Source organism: Struthio camelus, chromosome 28 (assembly GCF_040807025.1).
Source record: "Struthio camelus isolate bStrCam1 chromosome 28, bStrCam1.hap1, whole genome shotgun sequence".
Lineage (NCBI taxonomy): Eukaryota > Metazoa > Chordata > Aves > Struthioniformes > Struthionidae > Struthio > Struthio camelus.
The window spans coordinates 2507806-2525349 of record NC_090969.1 but is presented as its reverse complement, the minus strand read 5'-3'; the positions used below and the strand labels follow the sequence as shown (position 1 = coordinate 2525349).

The following is a 17544-nucleotide window of genomic DNA, read 5'->3' as shown; positions in this document are numbered from 1 at the left end:
GAGAGAAAGAAGTTCTGTCCCTGGGGAGGGGGATCCCATCCAAGAAAGAGCACGATGCTTGCTAGAGAAAAATGTGCTAACTTTGGGGGTTCTGACTCCAGGCTCATCTGTAAGCCTGATGACGCTAAGACGTGGGTTTGGCTTTAGGGAAACCAGCTGGCCATGTTGTAATTCATTTCTGATCACCACAGTGACCCTTAAAAGGCTCAAACGAGGGCGAGTGTTGACTAATCCCTCTGATGAGATAGTGGAAGATAAGCAGGGAGCCTGTCATCTACCAACCAGCTCACACTTGGAGGAGATGGCTCTGTAGGGGTTTTCCCCAGGCTCAGCTTACCCAGGGAAGCTGGACACATGCCAAGAGCTTGCACAAATGCCTGCATTTTACCACATCACTTGGCCCTGTCTTTGCAGTGAAGGGTTTGAAATCACAAACAATTGAAAACGGTTGGTAGATTTGATCATCGCTTGAGTCACTTAGCACACAGTCCTCTGCTAGGCTGGGCCTTTCCTCTGTCAGCCACAATAAAGATGATGCAAGAGGACAGAGCAATCCAGAGAGGCTGCTTAGTATTTTGGTTTCAATTTGGAGTAGCAGTATCAGCCCTTCATAAATGGGGTGTGCAAGCTGAACGGCTTCACTGCTACCCACTCAAGCCCAGGACCTCCGAGCTAGGTGACGCTCATGAAGGTCTTGCTGAGTGCTCCTAGCCAGACCTGCCTGGATGGTGTCTGTAAACGTCTAGCTCTTGAATTCGTGAAATTAATCAATCACAGCTTTTTTCCTTTCGTTTCTGGCCCTGGTAGATGCAGAGGAGCCATGAAAATGTTAAATAAAAGGCTCTAAAAGTGAGCAAAGAGACCACTTGTTTGTGGCATTTCCCTCTGCTTTAAGGTGGTACTGGGTTCACAGCTGAACTCATACAGCTGCACGGCTTTTTCCTGGTGAAATTGGGGTACTAGCACTCCTTACATGTTGCGCTTTGGGGTTTTCCCCTGGCTGACTTGGGAATTCATGGGGCTACCTGGAAAAAATTCTGGCAGAAATTCACTGTGGAACACCTGTGTCCCCTTCCCAGCCCCGGGTCCCTGTGGGCTGTAATCCACCAGTGCATGTAGGTCACCAGTGTTTGCAGCCCTCTTTGCTTTGAGATCGGGCCTGTGTGGTATGACCCCAGCTGGGAACCCCTAAGAGAAACAGGGATGAGGTTGCTACTGAGCAGGGAAGGGAAACCAAAGCCAAAGGAAGCAGATTGCACAGCCTAGGGAAGGAGAAGCAGTGGTGGCAGTGGCAACAGAGCTGTGGCTTGGGATGTTCAGGTCAGCTGGAGGGAATGGATACGTGGGGAAGTGGCTGCTAACTAATAGGGGTGTTAGCACCACCCTTGTGTCCACGACACCAGAAATGCCTGAGTGCCCGAGGAGTGGAGAAGCAGCAGGTCCTTCTCACCTTCCCAGCCCTCTGAGTAGCAATCGGACAGAGGAGAGGGTCAGAGCCAAAGCATTGAGGGACATCAGCCATGAAGACGTCAGGCTCCAGAGAAGATGGAGAGGGGCTATTGGGGGTGCTCTATAACCCTCTCCTGCCCAACCTGCCCTGCTGCGATGGGATGCCCTCTCTCCTTGTCTCCTTATATACAGCAAGGGGCTGCTGTGGAGGATGCCCATCCTAGGATCAGGGCATCCTTCGGTCAGACCCTGGAGGCTTCCAGGCATAGGGTCGGGAAAGTGACATTTGGCCACACGCTGTCTCCTTGGCATGCCTGCACAGCTATGTGCTTCAAGGGGGGAGAAACAAGCCTGTGCAGACAGCAGGGTTGGTAGAAAACATGCACTTAAGCCTGGTTTGGAGAAGACCTGCCACGAAAGTGCGTGAAGCACAGCGAGCAGGGACATATGTACACGAACCCCAAATATTGCAAGGAGAGCACAGGTACCCGAGCCCAGGAAGCAAAAGGGAGGGCATCACAGTTTGCAAGAGCAGTAAGAGAGGGTGGTACAGGCAGTCCTGCTCTGGGGCCACAATGACTTTCCTGTGTGCCCCTGGACACAAGGGACCTCGCACCCCTCCCCCCCAAAGCCTCTGTGCCACCGGTCGGCACTGCTGGACCCCAGCTCCAAGCAGTTTCAGACAAAGAAATGTTTATTCTTCTGATATTTTTTTTCCTTTGTTACTTTTTTACAAAATTTCTCCTCCCTGTGCCTGCAGATAGAGCCTGGCCAGCCTCCAGAGCTTGGCCAGACCTCGTTGCCCTGTCCCCTCCTCCACAGCCCAGTGAGGCCCTGGTCCCCCTGTGCCATCCCCAAGCCATTTGCTTGCTCCTGCTATCCCCAATCCCTGCTACAGCCCAGCACTGTGATGCTGAGAGCCCAAGCAGGGCTTTGTCCTTGCAGAGCGCAGGATCAGAGTTTGTGGGCTGGCTCCTCTGCCCAGTCCAACTGACAGGGCACAGGGAAGACACAGGGAAGGACCAGGCTCTCAGTGCCAGGTGCCAGGAGCTGGGTGATGCCCCACTGTAGTATGAGATAGGGAAAGGGCAAAACCATAGACACATTGTTTGGGGGGGGCTGACCCCGTCTCTGTCACCCTGAGACAGTCTAAACAGGGACAAGCGCAGTATTGCTGGGACTTTACAGGGGAGATAAGCGCCAAGCAGAGGGCTATGGGATTTGATTTGATCTCAGCTGGACTGGGGCCGAATGAGAAGAGGAGCCTGGGGCTAGACTGGGGCATGCAGCCACAGGGAGAGTGGGCACCAGGTGCCACCATCTCCAGGTGGGTCATTGGAAGACAGCTGGGCTGCCCCTGCTTTTACAAATCACAGGGGTTTCCGTTGATACAGATCCTCAGGTCAGTGGGTGGCTGGGTTGCTGAAAGGGCTCAAGGCACCTTGTTAACGTCCACGTGAAGAGGTGTTTGTTCCCAAAATTCCCATGGAAAGAAGAGTCCGTAAGGTTCACATTAGCACATGTCATATGTATATAGTGCAAATCAGAGCCCCAGCACCAGAGGGTTCATACTCTGGTTAGTGGTTAGGATGTCCCATGGGTGCAATCCTGGGCACTGCAGACACTCCAGCCCTTGATCTTCCTCACTGCAAGGTGATTTATGCATCATCTGTTGCTTTCCAAACCCTTCTTGTGCAGAGTGAGGCTCTTACCCCATGTCACTGTCACACTCGCTCCCACCTCATGCCCTACGGGAGAGGAAGGGGAGCACCTTGCAGAAGGATGGCAAGCCTTCAGGAGGAGACACAGAGAGCCTTCCCTTCTGGAGCAAAGCACAGGGCTGTTCTCAGAGGGATCTTTGGCTGGCCGGAGAGGAGCTCTGGGTGCAGTCCTGAAGGCGGCTCTCACCATCCGCAGCACAGCCACAACATCCATCCCCACACCCACCCCCTTCCCCAAGGGTGAGGAAGATCCCAGTAGAAGGGCAGGTCTGCATCTGGCTGCCACCACAGCCAGAGTGGTGGAGGCCTCTCAACATATGTCCCCAGAGGGGCTTGAGGTCCCGAAGGCTGGGGACTGATGGCAGGCACGGTCTGGGTTTGCAAGGACGTGCCATGCCAAAGGAGTTTGTGGTTCTCCACTGGTCCCAAGCAGGAGGACATCTTCCAGGTGGGTGCAGGAGCATCCTTTCTGGGTGACCTGCAGAGGTGGGAGCCGAAGGTCCAGGCCATTTAAGGACTGTGACTCAGGGAGTGAGGATGACGTGGCAAACAGGAAGCCAGGAGTCAAGAGCAAGTGCCAGGCTCAGGAGAGTCCAGCCACTTCCTGGAAGCAGGGGAGCAGAGAATGTCACCGCTCATCACTGGTTCATGGGTTCCTCTTCCTCCATTGGCTCATCCTGTGGCCTGAAATGGAGAAATATGGCACATGAGATGAGGAGGAGATGAGGAGGAGACCTGCTCTCCCGCAGTGCACCACAACACACCCCTCTCAGCAATGGAGGGGCCTTCTGTCATATCTGACTTCTGGGGCTGGGGCTCCACAACGGCCTCCCACCTTCCCAGCGCTTCCCAGCCTGGAGACCCATGTGGACCTCAGCTGAGCCCTGGCAAGAATGAGACACGGTGGTGGGCAGATGGGGACCCTGCTGTAAGCAGGTTATGGGAAGGAAAGAGGATTTGGGTTTGTTTTCATTTTGTTTGGCTGGGTTTGAGGACTATTTCCAGAAAGTGTTCCCACCTCAATGAGACAGCTGGTCCCATGGCACTGGGCAATCCTCAGGGCACAGGGCTCAGCACTGGACCCCTAGAAGCAAACCCAGGTCCTGGCTGTGTGGATGTAGGACCTCACCCCACCACCCACTGGTGCCGAACTCTGGGGTCAAATCTGTCTGGAATGTAAGAGTTACAGGATCAGAGCTCTGGGTTGGGACAACAGTTTTAATTTCTGTTTCCTGTACCCCAAGACCTGTTTAAAGCCAGCACAGCCCTGAGCATCTCATCTAGCAGTGGCACATGGACTGTCTTTACTGCCACCCTCTTGCTACCAAGGCTCAGGGCCAGACACGCAGGGAGTGAGGGGCACCCACACTTCCCAGGACTGATTAAGGGTATCACCTCTTCTCCACCATCACAGCCACCGAGAGGGAAGCCAAGGCTGTGACAGTCTCCACCTCTTCTGCTTCGTGGTGCTGTGCCTCCAGGAAGGAGCACCCCAGCTTGGATGCAAAGCGCTGTACAGCAACCCAGTATTTACCTGGTGGAGAAGCAAAGATCAGAAATTGCTGGGACAGGGATGTCCCATGTCTCCCTTCTCTGGGCAGCTCCTCTTGCAGAGAGTGCACCACCCTTCTATGGGGCATCACCCTTCTACAGGGAGGAGGGGGGATGAAGGGCTCCACTGGGGTTTTTAGGAAGCAGATCAGGCATGTGACAGCCCTGGCCAGGACGGCTGAGATGTGGGTGCACCACATGCCCTGGGACAGTGTGCAACGGGGACAGGGTTAACTGGAGTAGGGAAGAAATGCCAATACTAAGGCCTTTCACATAAACTAATCTTCCTGCCTGAGACCCTGGCCCTGGGACGCTGGCCCTGGGACACTCACTCTGGACCTGGATCACCGTTTCCAAGGAGCGCACAGCATTGGGATTTGGCTTCTGCCTCATGCTTTCTTCTGGGAGAGGATCCAGCTGCCAAAGGAAGAGACACGGGGCATCAGAGGGAGAGAGCTGTGCATGGGGCTCGGCTCGCAGCACAGGTACAGCTGCAACAGCTGTAGCCTGTGGTCAGCAGCATTAAGTCAATTTGATTGAGTGCAAAGTGAGGTTGATCACAGCAGAGCAGAGCTGAAGCTCAGGGCTCCAAACTCTGCCCACTGCAGCAGCGATCTGAACCTGCTGCTTCACCTGCTGCTCAGCCTGTGCTCAAACTGCTCATCGAGACCTTTGCCTACACAGGTCCACCCAGCTCCTTTTCTCTGGAGAGTGAGACCCATGCTCCCCTTTGCTCCCAGGCAACCCATCAGGTCCTGATCGGAGAATGGGGAGCGCAGGCTGCCTCCCAGTTCCACCATGGGAATGTGGCCCCTCCAGATCTCACTAGCCCCCAGGCTCTCACCTCATTGCCCAGCAAGGCTGACACACAGGCCTCGGATGCATCGCAGATGGCCGTAAGGTCATGACCACCTTCTAGTGCGAGGACTATGGCTCCCCCAGCCAGACTCATCAGCTGTTTCGTCATGTAGCCAAAGCCTGGAGAGGAAGGCGAAGGGGTGGTTGTTAGCCTCCCTGCCAAAGACACTGGGGCTGTGGCCTTTGATGCCATGCTAGTAATACCCCAAAGAGCTTTGCCTGCTCCGCAGAGAGCTGCCGTATGAGGAGCAGCACCTTCCCTACAGTTGTGGTCCCAGCCCCAGTCTGGATCATCAGCAGGAGCAGCCTGCTTTGATTCAGCAGCCCACCAGCATTGTTTCCAGCTCCTTACATTTGGCAGATACTTTGTAGCCACCCAATGGTGGTGGGTGGCCATCAGCTGCATCGAAGCCGGCCGACACCAGCACCACATCAGGGGAAAATTCATGTGCAATTGGCATCACCACTGTCCTGTGGGAGAAAAAAAAATAAGAGGTCCTAGGTGCTGATCTGATTTCGGTGCTGATCTGACCCTTTTCTCTGCACCTGGAGCAACCTTGGGCTGGGGACCCCAAAGCTGGGCAGCAAGCCAGAAACAACAGCTCTGAAACCTGCAGTTCCCCAACCAGCGTAACATAACCCAGCATTCTCCAGAGAGCGTGGCTTATGCTCTCTCTTATGGCTGGAGGATGAGACCAATGGCAAAGGGAGAGGGCAGAGCTCTAGGGAACGAAATACAAACAAATGCGATGGATACAGTCAGAACTACACAGGGCAGAAATCTGCAGAGTACAGAAGTCAAAGTGACACACACTGAGAAGCACCTGAATAATTTCTGGGAAAAGGGCTATGGCTGTCAGGCTGGAAAGGAATGGGATGACAAAGCAACAGCTGAGTACGACTCTCTGAAAACCCTGCCCTATGGCCCTCTGTGCTGCCAAAGTTTGGGACATCTTGGACACTCTGCACAGGGTGAGCCCAGCCCTCGAGAACAGGACAGCCCAGGGACCTGTCTGGAAGGACAGATCAGGCCCTGTCCCTTTCAGCTTTCTTTGCTGGAGGGTCCTTGCTGCCCGTTGTACCTAGGGAACCAGGTCTCCAGCAAAACCAAATGGGCTCTGGGATAGTCAGTGTGATGCTGGGGCCCTGCCTGGACCTTGGGCAACTGTCAATCATCTGTAAAAAAAGCAATTCCTCATCTTGAAGGAAACCATAGTGAAAGCCACATTTTCATATAAACGGAATTTTTTATAGAACTTATCGAACTAATGCACGTGGGAAGAGCATCAGGGCTGACAGCATCCAAGGACTCTTGGCCATCCTCACGGGCCAATTCACAACTTGTCTGTAAGAACAGGCAGGGCCAGGGCATGCCTGAACCCTGGGCACCCTAGCCAGTGCTCCAGGCTTGGCTGGGGAAGACACCAAGGCCACGGGCAATGCCACTGCTCTGCACTGCCTCAGCTATCCTCCAGGCTGAGCCCAGGACCTCAGAAGTGGTGGGTGTCTCTGAGGGTTGGCAGGCCCATGGCTCATGGGTTCTGTAAAACACATTTGCTTTTCATTTCTGCCATGTCATTCATACCACAACCAGGGGGAGATAGGGTGCAAGGGAAGCGCGCACATGGAGGCTGTCTCCAACCATGCTTAGGGCCCCACTGACAAGCCCTGTCCCTTGCTGAGGCAGTTTGGGGGTGGCATGTTGGACTTGCAGCCCCTATTCCTGAACTGCTCCTCCCCTACTAAGGGTTCAGAGCACCCATCAGAACCTCTGAGGACAGGGGCTGTCTCAGTTTGAGGCCAAAGGAAAGAGGAGATGAACAGAAATGCAAGAAACAGTACCTGAAAGCTGCCAAATACTCAGGGTCACCCATGGGGGGGTCGAGTCCCCCAGTCCAGGCTACATTGACATTAAATCCCTCACCAGCACCGGCGCCAACCTGTAAGGGAATGAGGACAGCAGTGAAGACCTGGATGTGAACTGCAATGATGATGGGGCTGTTCCCTGCCTGAGCTCCATCACTGTCAGGCTCCAGGGAAGCAGGGTTGGGTGTTCCATACCCCCTGCTCTGTATCAGAGCCATGGGCCGCTGCCAGCGTCTGCCTGGTGGACAAATCCTGGCCACAGGAACAGTCTGGCTTTAAGGAGCTTTCTGAAGAATACCAGAAGCTGTGTTGTTTTCCTGACATTTCACAGAGCATTGCAGCCATCAGTCATTGTCCCTGTGCTGTTGGCTGCAGGCTGCGGTGACGTGCAAGAGGAGCCTGTGGCTGCAGAAAGGAGCCTACGGGAAGCAGACTAGAAATGGGATCCACTTCATATCCCTTAAGGGGTCCAGACACCCTCCCCCCTTTCTCCTAAATGTCAGCGAGGAACAAGCAGCTCCATGCTTCACCATGTCCCACCACGTGGGATCAGGTGCCCTTCTCCTGCAACGAGTCAAAGCAATGGGGATCCCTCAGCCTCTGGGGAGGCCACAGACTGGTGTTGGTACTGGTGGTAAGGGACACCTGGGGGTTGCCAGTCCAACCTTCCATTCACAGGACTGTCCCCAACACTAAAGCAAAGATTATCTACCTGAATCTGGCCACCTCCAAGGATAGAAATCCCCCCCCCACCACATCTCTGGGTGCCTATTCCAGGGCTGCACCACCCTCTTGGGGGAAGAAAAACAGTGTTTGCAATATGTGGGTGTTTTTTAAAGCCCAGACTCTTAATTCCAGCATAGGGACATATTGTGTCCAAGCCTCTAAAGTGGCTCTCCAGTCAGCTAAGTGAACCAAGCAGGTTCAGGCATCAATGGGAAAGGAGCCTGCAAGGTATCGACACAAAACTACCCACTGATCAATCCCGGCACGCCCTTGCCCTGATCTCCCTGCCGTTGCCCTTGTCACCAACACTGCTGTCCCTGGGGCAGAGCTGTACAGACTTTGTGGCCTGCTCAATTGTGCTTTTTACCTCGTCAGCAGCTCCACTACCAGGGAAGAAGTTCCCATCATCATGACGATGCAAAGAGATGTAAAGAACGTCAGGGTCTCTGTAGAAGATCTGCTGTGTCCCATTGCCGTGGTGAACATCCTAGAGGGAGAGAGATGTTCGGAGAGTGATCTTTGTTTAGCCTCTAGTGTGGCCCAGTAGCCTAACAGAGCAGAAAAACAACTGCATCCCCCCCCTGCACCCAGCTAAGGGGCCATGTTCCTTGAAGGAAGGAACATGGAAGGGAGGTTTCCCTGCTCTCCAGACTAGCTCCAGAACCAGCACCGGGAGGAATTGCAGATACCATCTCCTGGGGACAGCTATGGCAGGGGAAGAGCCGGGACATGCTGAGGGAGAGACACAACTTACCCAGTCCACAATGAGAATCTTGCCGAGTTTCCCTTTCTGCTGCAGCTGCCTGGCAGCGATGGCCACCGAGTTAAAGAAGCAGAATCCCCTGCAAAGAGGCAGTTGGAGCTGGTTAATGCTCTGGGGCCCTTACTGAGCATCTTTCCACCCTGGCCTGTCAGCTCCCCCAAGGATGGTCTCTCCCTTCCCTTCCCCCCAGGTATGGATATGGATTGGTCCTGGGAGGGTTTAGTCTGGAGCAATTGGCAATTTCAAGCCAAGGACCCCTTGTGCTGCATAACCAGCTCCGACAGTGTCCACAGGGACCTGGTGTTCGGTGCTTCCCACATCCCAGCCCAAAGCACTGCAGCTTGAGGAGAGGAGGCTGAAAGGCAGCCTGGACTTACATGGCAGTGGAAGGATCTGCATGATGTCCAGGGGGCCGCACCACAGCAAAGCCATTCTGAGGGCAAAACAAACGGAAGGTGATCAGAGCCACTGCTCCCAGCTTCGTGCACCCCCGCCACCCCAGCGCTGGCCAGTCCTTCCGCACAGACGAGGGCCTGGGCCCTGGCTACCCATGGGCACAGCTAGGTATCAAGATCAGAGCAGTGGTGGCCTGGAAGCACCCAGTGCCAGTTGAGGAGAGGAAAAACCTGTGCCCTGGGATGTTGGGACCACCAAGGCTGGTATGTGACACCCTAAAAAAACCTCTGTGCAGGTAGTTCAGCTGTCCAGGGATCAAATCTGTCCTTTGGCAGAGACCTTCCCTACAGCCAAATACAAGGGTCATGCTGCCAGATGGCCCCAGTGCTCCCAAGCTTGTCATCAGGAGACCGAGAGGCTTAGAGACAAAACAACCTACTGCAGCAAACGTCCAAAACCCCACAGGCAGTGACAGCTCCCCTCTCACCCTGCCATGGGGTGATGCACAGCTCTGGGCTGCCATGTGTTGCCACCCTACCTTAAGTTCCCTGGTGGCCACCTTGAAGGCCAGCTCGGTGACGCTGCCTGCGGCCCAGCGGGCAGCATTGGAGGAATGCAGCTCGTTCCAGATGGTATCACTGTCCACCTGGAAGCAAGAGGATCAGTCAGTCAGAGACAGGGACAGGGCATCAACGGAGGAGATCTCGGCCGGGGGACCCGTGCACTCTGCCAGGTGCCCTGCTCTCTGCTTGGTGCCAGGGACTGATGTCCTGCGCAGCCAAAAGTGCCAGGCTCCATGGAGCCAGACTACCTTGCATGCAATCAGGCAGGCTCCCATGTCAGCTCCCTGGTGCTGCTGGTCAGGCCAGCAGCTCCTCTACCAGCCGTACGTGCTGCTTGGCCAGCCCAAGCCCCCAGCCAAGCAGGGTGGTGGGGGCTCTCCATGGGCTCTGCTCAGAGCATCTCACCCTGCACCCAGGGGCTGGAAGGAGTGACTGAGAAAACGCTTGTTACCTTCTTTATCTTATTTTATTGCTTAACCAAACATCTTGGTTTGATCAGGATCACGTCAAGGGCCGAGTCAGAGCCGGAAAACTCAGTCTCTTCTGATCAACTCCATGTGTGCAACTCAAAGGCTCCCCTCTGCCCACTGAGAGGGGTAGATCCAGCCCCACCTCTGCCTTCGGGGCACGGGCGAGAGGAGGGCAGGGAGGGGGAGGCAGAGCAGGAAAAATGGATGCAAACGGGGCTGAGAAGAGCTGGCGCCCAGCAGCAGGGGCAAGGGGAGGAGAAGAACCAGAAGAGGCAGCAAGAAGGCATGGAGTGAGACCCTTCCTGAAAGAGAGAGAGAACGACAGAGACAGGGGGAGAGAGAGGAAGAGAGGAGAATGCAATGAATGGAGAGAAACCAGGGCAGCAAGCTATGAAAGGAGAGGCAACAGAAGTGTCTGGAAAGAAGTGTCAGCTTGCTATCCCCATGATACTGCTCCCCTCCCTCAATGGAGACCACGGCTTGTAAATCCCCCTGGACGTCCCACCATCACCTGCTGGGACATTGGACCCGGTGCACAGGGCAGGCCTCCCACCTGCCTCCCAAGCTCGTTCCCTCCTGGCTCCCCAAGCTCTTAGGAATGGCTTTAAGGGGCTTTTGGTTACCGCACCCCCTGGAGTAAGGGGTCTTGTTTCAAGGGAGAGATGCTTGGGACAGCCTGGAGGACTGAGGAAAGCTTTGATACCACAGCTTCTTGCCCAGCGATGGAGCGCTCCTGCCTGAGGCTACCCGACCTTGGCAGGCCGGTGACAAGGAGGGGACACCTTCCCATGTCCATCCTTGGCCTCGCATGCAGGCTGTCACTGCCTGGGCCTTGGCTGAGCCTGTCCTCCCTGCAGGGAGGGTAGGGACAGAGGCTGCCTCAACCCTCAGGTCATTTCCAGGCCTCTGAGCTCCCTCAGACAGCACACAAAAAAGAGCTAATGAGAGCTGAGAACAGCCCAAAGGGCTTGGGAAGCTCCCTCTCCACTCAGACCCACAAAGAGGCCCTCAGTGTGGATAGGACAAATAAAAAACCCTCTCCAAAATTGGCCAGGGCAAAGAACAAGCACTTACCCCCACCCCTCCGCAGGGCAGCATGACAAACATCCGCTGTGAGAGGATCCCTGCGGAGAGAGGACAGTGAGAGTTTCAGAGAGGAGGAAGTGGGGATGTTCATGGACAGGACACACAGGTACCAAGGAGGTAAGTTTGGCCAGGCTGCTCGGCCATAATTAGGAACAGCCTCCATGGGAGGCATGGGCAGCTGCCTGGCTGCGATCCCCACAGCTGAGGATGCTCTGAGAGCTGGTGCGGGTGTGTGGAGCAGTCAAGGAAGGTGCAAGGTGAGCGCACTGATACATGAGGGAACAGCATCATTTCTAGAGCCCAGGCAGGGCTGCTGGTGGCAGGGCAGTGCCATTTGCAGAGAGTGCTATTTCCTTCCTTGACAACAGGGCAGCAGGGACAGAGCCTTGGCTCAGGGTAGCCTGATCCGGCTGAGCCTGCTATGGTGCTGAGGATCAGGGCACCTGGGTGAGTAGGGCAAGGGCCTGGCAGCAAGCACATTGCTGCTCAGCTACTGGGGAAAGGGTATGGATGTGGCTGGACTCACCTGCTAGCTTCCCGTTGTCCAGCTTAAGGCGGTTGAGGGGATTGGTGCCGTAGAGGAACACGTGGCGCTCAGTATGCACGCACTGCAACTCTTCTAAGGTGGCCTTGCGTCCCCGCAGACACTGCAGCAGACAGGAGCTATGAACAAGCTGCTCCAGGAGGGGAGACATGAGCTCTCCCATCCGCGCATACCAGTGGTGGGCACAGTGCAGATGTTGCCCTGCTCCCTGACCCTGGAAGCTCAGAGAATCAGTGATTCAAAGTGCCATCCCCTTTCCCAGAAGTTCAGGAGCCCCAACTCTGCCCAGCAGCTTCTCGCTCCAATCTAGTTAAGGGAAGAAGCCCCTGATGGTGGAAACCACACAGTGGTCCCAGGACGTTCAGAACAGAAAGGGGACAAACATCATCTGCACCAGGACAGAACGTGTGATCGTGGCATGTTCTGCGCCACATCTATAGCTAAACCCTGTATCTCTGCAGCAGGGGAGAGAGCTGCAGGCCTGAGCATGGTGCTTCTTGCATCAGATTTGAACTAAATCAAACTCCTTCACCTGTAGGCACACATCAGGCAGGAAATGTCAGCATCGTTTTCCTACTGTTGTAAAGCTTGTGTGGACCAAGGTCAGCCTAGCTAGACCAGGGCAAGGTTTCTAAAAGACCAGAACTGACATTGATGTCTCCTGAGTTGGCAAAAAGCCTCAATGCTGTCTCAACAGGGATCACACCTATCCCTACGCCCATCCTCCAGCACAGCAAACTCTTGCTGCAATCCAAAGCTGGAGGAAGGAGATGGCCAGATCAGCAAGCTGCATCTTGGCACTGCCAGCAACAGGCAAGCCCAGTCTTTCTCCTAGGGTCTTTGTTGCTGGATGATGGGGACAAAGAGGCTGAGAAGATCTGGGGAGGAAAAGGATGGAGATAGGAGCAGCATTCTATCACTCTCACACTGTTAACATGAGATCTGTTTGTACAAGCACCTCTTCTCTTGTGAGTGGTTCACAAGCACCTGGCTCCCACTCTGCCCCTTGGACTCACCTCACACTGGCTGCGCAGCCCTCTCTCCTGCAGACGGGACCAGATGCTCTGAATCCTGCCCGCATGCTCTGGGTGGTTGCTGTTATCGCCGCAGGAGCACTGGTGTTTGAGCATCACCGAATCATAAACCAGCCCTGCAATGCACAAGTGGGTCAGAGCACTGCAGTCCCAACATTAGACTGGAAACCCAGGCCTTGATTGAGCTGCCCCTAATTCAGTTCCTTTTCAGGGACTGAGCCACTAGCTGGGACCTTAAACTCTGCTGGTTATTTGGTTTGACTAAAACACCTCCCTCAGACCCTGGGAGCTTCTGTCTCAAGAGGCTTGAGGCAAATCCTACCTTGGGTGCGCAAGAGAGCCCAAATGGTCACTCACCAGCACTGCTGGACCAGGATGGCTTGGAAAGGGCATGTCAGATCACCTTGTAATAACTGACTTCGGTTAACAGGTTGAGGAGGGTGGGATCCTCAGCACTTGCTCCGCTCTTTGTGCCAGCAGCTAGAGCACTCCCAGGAATGTATCGGTCCAGGATTCAATGGGAGTGTGACTAAGCTTCCCCGGGCATCCCCAATTCCATCTCTTCTCCCTGGGCCCTGCTATTGCTCCAGCACTGACACCCGGGCACAGTGCCAGAGATGCTCCCTGTGAAGGGGACATGCCAAACCTGTTGTGAAATGCGGCTTGGTTGGCTGTTCCTGCACAGGCAGAGAGAGCGTCTTGGAGGCTGGATCCTGGGCAGGAAGGGAGACAGTCGCAGTGGCAGGAGATGACTGAGCCCTGGAAAGGGGCCTGTGCCCTGCATGGACAGTCGGGACCATGGGGGAGTCAGACAGGGGCTGCCGCTTGAGGAGCTGGTGCTGCACGCGCTGGTAGGGATCCCAGAGATAGGCCTGATGGAGAGAGGCAGCAGTGAGCACGGCATCCCCAGGGGTGGCCAACGTGCCACATGTTGCTCTGCAGAGAGAGTGGACCCAGCATCACCCAGCATGGGAAAGGGAACCCAGTGCAGTGCACCCTCCCAGCCCAGGAAAGAGTCTTGCTTCCAGGAGAGTTTGGATCTGATGCAGTCCCCTCCATACGGGGTGGCTCCAAGCCAGTAGGCAGGAGCTGGGACATGTCACACAGTATCTGCTGCTCTCTGCTGGCACAGTCTCGCACTGCTGGACAAGCCTGCTGAAGGCGCAGCAGTTGGGGGTGATGCCCAGCCCATCCAGTTGGGGATGATGCCTCACTGGCACCCGGGGCGGCTGCAGCACTTTATCCCTGTCCTAGCGATCTCTGTCCCTGGCTCTAGGAAGGGACAGATGTGGTGCCTGTGCCCTTACCCACACACCACGCACTATCTCCTTTATGGCTTCTCTCCCAGTGCCTGCCTGGACACATCTTTGTCAGCTTCCCTTGGAATTCATTTTTGGAGGGTACCAATTTACCAGCATCCCTGACAGTTTAACTGAACTAACCCCTTGCATACGCTGATACGCTGGAGAGGTGTTTTGTCCTGGCAGAGACACTTCTGCCCTAGGACAGAGAAAGATTCCCAAGGACACAGCATCCTCCACAGAGAAAACACGCACAAAGTCACACAAATTGGATGCGTCAGAAGCAGAGCAGCTCCAAGGGTTCCCTGTGAACGCAGTCATAAGCTACATTCAGACTCTGGCATTAATGGGAAGTCGCTCCTTTTCCTCCTTAGATGCTCATCTGCACACAGGTATCTTCAAAACACTGCCCAGCTTATCTAGAGGCAGATTCTGGAGTGCCAGGCAAGGCAGCTCTAACAAGCAGCGTCAGCTTGGGTAGCTCTGTGCAGAGTCTAGACATTGGCCATGTAAAGCATCCTTTGAAGCGTGTGGGGTCTCCTTTGACAAGGTCTGACTTGAATCTTCCTAGGGTCAGGATGCTGCCAGCTTTGCTGGTTTTATACAAAGCCTCAAAAGGGAAACACCAATGGATGGAGAAAAAGGTCTCTCTCAAACTGCAGGACAGCTGTGTCTGGCATGCTGCCCACATCCCCCGGTTCTGCCCATGCTGCAGTACTAATGCCAACCTCATGGTAAACCGCGAACCTGGTCTGGAAAGAGACAAGGAACTGAGGCAGAAGTACTCCGTGACAGCAAGGGCACAAGTCTCCCTGTTTGGAGAGGCAACCTGAGACAGGCTACAGACCACGACATGCTCAGACACAAGGAAAGCACGGTTTTGCAGGGCTAGAGAAGCTGCAGGGCAAAGGCCAGGGAAGCCCTCCATCTCTTTGAAAAGCACTAAGTACTACAGAAAATAACCAAATAATTGCAAAAATAGCACCATCCACATCCCAAGGAACTTGAACAGAGGACTAATGCTCAAAGCAACTAGACCAGGACTGGAGATGAGAACAAGGCTGGGAACTCCACCTCTTCCAGTCCTCTCCTGCTTGTAGGCTTCAAACTACCCAGAGGGCTCCACATAGCTCTGTGCCAACTCAGGAAAGGCATCAACGACTTTCCATGGACTTCTCATGCCTAGCAGGAAGAAGACTGCTTCAAACTGGTAGCCTGCACCCCTCCCTGGGCTCTCTGATCTCTGCCAGGCGTAGGATACCTGCTGTAGAACAAGCTCCTCTTGTGGTTGCACCATCTTCTGCGTCCTCTCCGGCTCCTTCACGCTGCCTCCTGGCCGTGTGGGCTCCATGCGTGTCCTTGCCTGGTCACTGCTCTCACCCCCAGCCTCTGGGAGCGTCCCCTCTGCCTCCATGTCCTCCGAGGAGGGAATCTGCCGCAGACGGGGCTTCTCGCTGGACTTAGCCATGCGCTGCAGATAGAGGAGTCACAAATGAGCACAGAAAGGTGACAGGGGTCAGGATGGAGGCCAAACCAAGCTGCGGAGGTTGTGGAAGATGGCAGAGCATCTCAGGACAAGAGCACCATGGATGAGGGAACCAGTGAAGCTGGACAACCCTGGACATCTGCTACTCCTGGCCCAGCAGGAAGGGTCACTATCTCGCACCCTTCCAGCATCCTTCTCCTGGTGCCTCCTGCTTCCCCTGCACTGAATCCCCATGACTTACCTTGCCCAGATGCGTCTGTTGCTTGAGTCTCTCCAGGAACTGGGTGTGATGCTGCTGGTACACCAGCTGCTGCTGGATAGCCTTGGGATTCTGTGGCAGGGGTTCCGAGCGGGTCCTCCCCAGCGGTTTATGGTGGCCTGGGAGTGACAGACGCTCTGTAGAGATGAGCGAGGGGGCGAAGGAGAAAGGGACTGTTCCCAGACCTGGCACTGCAGGGGAGAGGAAGCAGAGGTGAGAGGTAGCCTTGTATGCTGGGTGGACATGGCATCCCACACCATGGCAAGCAGCAGTCCTGGGCATCCCAGTCCAGCAAACTTAAGAGATGGGTCTGCCTTACTCACTGACTGGCAAGCCCGCGGGAGAAGGACGTGCAGGAAGCAATACTGGTTTCTCTGGGCAGGGGAGAAGCTTTCCTAGCCTGTAGAGATTGGGTAACATGCTGGGAAGGAGTCCTGATGTAGCCCAGCATTTGCTAGGCTGGGTAACAAGCAGCTGGCCGGGATGGGTGAAGAGCACCTTCATGGCTCTCTTCCTTCTGTCCCCCTGCCTTGGCACCATGCAGCCCCTGGGGACCTGTGCATAGACTCTGGCTGTCCTAAATCGTCTTAGCCCCTGTTCCATCCTCAGCAAGGTCAGATTCCTTCACTGCAGGACCACAGGGCAGTATCACAGGGCAAGGAGAGAGATGAAGCCAGGAAGCAACACAAAGGAGTCAGCTTTGCCTCCCCTTCAGTCAGAGCTGATAACCCAAAAGGGTTGGGGGGAACAAGGCAGCTAAGGGCACACCAAGAAGTCTGAGCTGCCCTGCTCAGCACAGGGTCAGCAGTGAAACCTGCTGGCACAGGGGAGCCTGCAAAGATGCATGAAAGACCTCTTGGAGGGATGCTCCTGGGCTGCAGAAAGGGTGAATGATTCAACACCAGCCCAGCTTTCAATGCTCTGGCACGGTGAGGGGCAGCTGGATGAAAGAGCCAAAGCTATGGCTCTTTGCTTTGACAAGACTGTGGTGCACGCAGAGCTCCGGTTTAGCCCAAGGCAAGGATGTGCTTGCTAACTAGACGGAACCAAGGTCAACATCTTCCATCTTCTTGACCGCAGCTCAGGGAAAGGTAACAGAGAATCAGATCTCATCTCTGGCCTGTGCCAAGATGCAAGGGAACTGAACACTGCCACTGCTGTTCCCAGGCATTGGAACCAGTCCAACTCTGTTCACACTCCTGAACAATTCCCAGATGTGATTTCAGATTTAGAACAGACCAGAGCTATTCCCAGCAGATAATCTGGAACCACCATGCTGGTTTGCAGGCTGCAAGAGTTTACACAAATGGCCACATGCCAGCCAGCCTCAGCACCAAGGGCTACTTCTGGGCACGTCTCCTCTATTAGGACAGCAGCAACTTGTGTTGTGCTGCTGGGCCTTTCTGGTGCAATGGACTGGATGCCCCCAGAAACCTCCCGACTGTCCCAAATGAAGCTGCATGCTGAGCCT

General features: G+C 55.0%; 1 protein-coding gene across 18 annotated transcripts in view; it reads right to left on the bottom strand.

Moving 5' to 3' along the window:
- Positions 1 to 2125: 2125 nt before the first annotated feature.
- The window catches only part of HDAC7 (histone deacetylase 7), a 119331-nt gene continuing 103912 nt past the window's right edge, over positions 2126 to 17544 (bottom strand). For all 18 annotated transcript variants that reach the window (XM_009675360.2, XM_068921196.1, XM_068921186.1 and 15 more), the window contains 16 exons: positions 16056 to 16264; positions 15590 to 15799; positions 13674 to 13899; positions 13010 to 13143; positions 11976 to 12096; positions 11438 to 11487; positions 9869 to 9976; positions 9312 to 9367; positions 8926 to 9013; positions 8539 to 8658; positions 7422 to 7519; positions 5932 to 6050; positions 5566 to 5699; positions 5054 to 5138; positions 4566 to 4704; positions 2126 to 3854 (listed from right to left, as the gene is read on the bottom strand). In XM_009675360.2, coding sequence (XP_009673655.1) covers positions 3809 to 3854; positions 4566 to 4704; positions 5054 to 5138; positions 5566 to 5699; positions 5932 to 6050; positions 7422 to 7519; positions 8539 to 8658; positions 8926 to 9013; positions 9312 to 9367; positions 9869 to 9976; positions 11438 to 11487; positions 11976 to 12096; positions 13010 to 13143; positions 13674 to 13899; positions 15590 to 15799; positions 16056 to 16264 — 1943 coding nt within the window. In that variant the 3' untranslated portion in view covers positions 2126 to 3808. The remainder of the gene's footprint in view (positions 3855 to 4565; positions 4705 to 5053; positions 5139 to 5565; positions 5700 to 5931; positions 6051 to 7421; positions 7520 to 8538; positions 8659 to 8925; positions 9014 to 9311; positions 9368 to 9868; positions 9977 to 11437; positions 11488 to 11975; positions 12097 to 13009; positions 13144 to 13673; positions 13900 to 15589; positions 15800 to 16055; positions 16265 to 17544) is intronic.